The following is a 4,019-nucleotide window of genomic DNA, read 5'->3' as shown; positions in this document are numbered from 1 at the left end:
CAAAATACAAATACAATTTTTTAAATTTTATTTTATTATTTAAAAAAAATTATTATATACATATATATATATATTTTTTTTTTCTCTCAAGGCCTAAGCGCGTTGGGTTACGCTGCTGGTCAGGCATCTGCTTGGCATATGTGGTGTAAGGGTATATGGATTTGACCGAACGCAGTGACGCCCCCTTGAGCTTCTGATACTGATACAGTGGGGGGGGGGGGGGGGGGGGGGGAGGACGGGAACGTGGCCAACAACCCAAAAGCTGGTCTGACTTCAACACGACTGGCCATGGGTGACCTTCCCGGACCTCCTCTTCCTCAGAGCCCGCCGTGTCTTCGGGATTTCTCCCGCCGCCGGGGCCGGCTCCTTGGTGGCCGGTTTTCAAGCGGCTTCAGCCGCTTCATCGGCGGTGGTTTTGGTAATCTTGCGTTCCTTACTGCAGGACTCAACAGCATTATCTGAGCTACGCTGTCGTTGGGTCGGGCAGCCGCCAGGTCCAGCAGGTTCTTGAGTTTTCTTATCGGACGCCTGTCATGGGTAGGTCCGTCGGCACCGGTCTCAAACTGCATGCGGGCCAGAATCAGCCCTTCTGGAGGGACAGGCTGTTGAACAGAACAGTCAGTACTTTGACATGTTGGGTCAGATACAAACCGGTGACAAACTAGCAACACTGTTAGTTTAAAAAAACAACAACACGACTGTGTATTTTGTGCAGAAGCAAGGAAATGATAACGGTACTACTACTACTACTACTGCTGCTGCTGCTACTACAACTACTACCACTACTAAAATAACGTCTCAGTGGCTTCCCATCTCTTCCGTCATCACTGACATTTGCTCTTCGAGTTTCAGCTCCAGTTTCACAAGGTGTTACTGCGTTTGGTACAAAACCAAAGACAGAACAAGAGAGGCAAGGCCTTCAAGACTCACTTGTGATACACTTAAAAAAAATCTAATCGTTAAAATGTGTTCTGTTTTTGTTATTATAAAGCTTCGTGTTTAAAAAAAAAAAAAAAAAAAAAAAAAAAAAAAATATATATATATATATATATATATATATATACACATATCCCTGAAGGCAGATTCGAACCCCGCATCTTCGGGTGAGAAGAAACTGTCTTAATACACTATCATGGCTCCTTCACTGACGTTCAAAAATTTAACATTTAAACATGCATTTTTAGGGGCGATAAATCGATTGCGGTATTCGCAGTGAGAACGCTGTTTAAATCATATTATTCTGATGTATCTTGGGCATTCAAAAAATCTTTAAGGGCAATTAAGAATTCTTTTTTAAGTCCGCGGTAAAGGAGACGTGGCTATCGCCGCAATCACACTGCAACATTTAGCCGTTTTCTCTGGAAGGTTATTAACTCTCATGGTTTATTATTTTAAACTGTGAATTCCGACTGATTTTGTGGATATTTTTATGGCAGCTTGGGGCATAATCCAGTAAGTGATGAGACGTTTACAAATCTTTATCTGAATAAATAATTAACGGTCTCCTCCAACTTTCCATCACATGTTATCGTGTACTGTCGATTGAATATAGGATTGAACGGGCAAGTCAACTTGAAACAAAATGGCGCCCTTCGCGTTCGCGAGGAATATGAGCACGCGCTTTGAATATATATAAATATGTGTACGCAACTGATTTTTGCCAATGACCTTCAGGGCTCAGCCAATAGATCTATAAAGTCCACTCTTAGTATTAATTTTAGTATTTTCCGAAAACGACCACTTGGGCGAATGAACAGAGTGAAAGCCCTGTACACTGAGAGTAAAACACACAAACTTATGTATTGAGTATAATTTCAAAATGTAATGTTTATGATGAGAAAGATCAGCTTAAAGCAAATTAACCCCCCTTGCATTAATTAGATTAATTTCCCTTTTTTTTTTTTACTATCTGCACCAAAGACGTGCACCAGAAATATAACTTCCATGCTAGCAAAAGAAGTTCTTGTTTGAACAAAAAATGATAAAAGTGACTGCTCTTGCTGTTGTGTCAGAATATCAGATCAAAGTGCCAAGTTTTAAGAAAAAAAACCCAAACAAATAGTAAATTCAGTTCGCATATAATTTGGCTTTAAAAAAAAAAAGTGTCCATCCTAGAGGTGCAATATTGTTTTAAACAAGTGACTGGAAAAAAAATGATTTTTTCCTATTTTTATACCAAATTTGGTGTCAACTGACAAAGTATTTGCATAGAAATTGCAATGTTAAAGTTTTCTACAGACACACACACACAGACAACTGAACACCGGGTTAAAACAGACTCTCGCACAAGTGAGTCAAAAATTAATCCCCAATTATTTAGTTCTAAATAAATAAATAAATGAAGTTTTCTTTACCACGTAACTTTCGATAACCCTGACTTAACAACGGATACCACCCAACTCTCACCTTTGGATCAGAGGGCACGAGGCCCATGTCATGCATCATTTGCAGCATTTCTGCTGACGGCACACGCTTCTTTTTTTGCGTGGATGCTGCCGCTGCTGCTGCTGCTGCTCCTCGGACCCGTCGTGGTGGTGGTGGTGGTGGTAGGACCTGTTCAGCTGGGGGTAGTGGTGGTGGTGGTGGTTGTTGCTGGATTGCTGCTGCTGCTGCTGGGAATTGCAAATCTGTGGGGAGAAAAAAAAAAGACATGACACGAACGACATGTACCAAGGTTTTTTTTTCTGTATTTCTTAAACTTTTTTTTTTTTATTAAAGATCTTACAAATGTATATAATGGCGACAAAAATGCATGCAAGAAAACGATAAACCAGAAGAATAAAAATGGAACACTTTGACAGAACTTGCCATATATTTACTTACAGAACATGTATATCTTATACGTGTCCACATCCACACAAACACAAACGCACGCAAAGAAAAAAAAGAAAAAAAGAGAGAAGAATTTCCAGAATTTGGACAAGCTGAATCTTCATTAATGTGGATGACTTAAGTTACAATACAAATCAATGTAATACATATATTTCTTTTATTCTATGACCTACTTATGCTGTGCAAGATAATTGTTTTGATCTCGAGAACTGTTTTGATTCTGCAAATAAAGGATAAATATATAATTATACTACTGTGCAAAGGTGGATTTATCTTTATCAGTGGCATGTAGTAAATAAAACCACTTTGTTCTAAGTGATGTGCGACACACATTTATGTATGACAAATATTTTTCTAGGTTGTATCGTGAATTTGACGCAGAAAGGTTTCCTGGTGGTATGCAATCTAATAATAATAAAAAAAAAAAAAAAATAATGGATACTTGTATAGCACACTATCCAGAAATCTGCCCTAGATGCTTTACAAAAACGCTTTTGTGAACATAAAACATTACATCAATGTTATATGCACACACCAAAATGCGACTGCGCGCGCGCGCGCACACACACACACACACACGCACATGCACACATGCACACTGCATACATACATTTTAACATATCTAACAGCTACCCTAACACATACGCACACATAGGCAGGCACAAACTTACATAAACACACGCACACACAATACACATTCATATACATGCATGTAGTTATGTACACATACATATGTATACACACATAGTCAAGCACAGCTAACGCAAAGGAAGTGGACCTGCCACAACTGAATTTATTGCTGAGGGAAAAGGTGAGTTTTGAGACGAGATTTAAAAGATGCGAGGGAATCAGAATGACGGAGGTTATCTACTCTACACTTATAGAATTTAGCATGCAGGATTAAGAAATCTAGGATAACATGTACAAAGTTTGACATCTAATCTTATTTGACTATTCGTTGTCAAAAGTTATCGCTTCATACTGTATATATCTATCTCTATATATGCTTTCATATTGGAACAACACCCCAAAAGTAGAAGTTCCACGATGTAGTCATATAAACGGAGAATTCAATGTGTCACTGCAACATAATATACACACCAATACTGTATGTGAAACGGACTACTAGCAAACATTCCAAGAACCAGACAAAACAACAGGAATGGTCCCAGGGAACATGTATTGCA

General features: G+C 38.8%; 1 protein-coding gene across 1 annotated transcript; it reads right to left on the bottom strand.

Annotated features, from left to right (window-relative positions):
• Window positions 1-317: 317 nt before the first annotated feature.
• Window positions 318-2,522, bottom strand: LOC143297640 (uncharacterized). The gene is made up of 2 exons (XM_076610059.1): window positions 2,407-2,522; window positions 318-602 (listed from the first exon to the last, which is right to left on the bottom strand). The coding sequence occupies exons 1-2, from the start codon at window positions 2,452-2,454 to the stop codon at window positions 318-320; spliced, it is 333 nt and encodes a 110-aa protein (XP_076466174.1). The 5' UTR covers window positions 2,455-2,522.
• Window positions 2,523-4,019: the final 1,497 nt, after the last annotated feature.

This window comes from Babylonia areolata, chromosome 23 (genome assembly GCF_041734735.1).
Source record: "Babylonia areolata isolate BAREFJ2019XMU chromosome 23, ASM4173473v1, whole genome shotgun sequence".
NCBI classification, from domain to species: domain Eukaryota; kingdom Metazoa; phylum Mollusca; class Gastropoda; order Neogastropoda; family Buccinidae; genus Babylonia; species Babylonia areolata.
The sequence above is the reverse complement of the archived record's forward strand: the minus strand, read 5'-3'. Positions and strand labels throughout refer to the sequence as shown.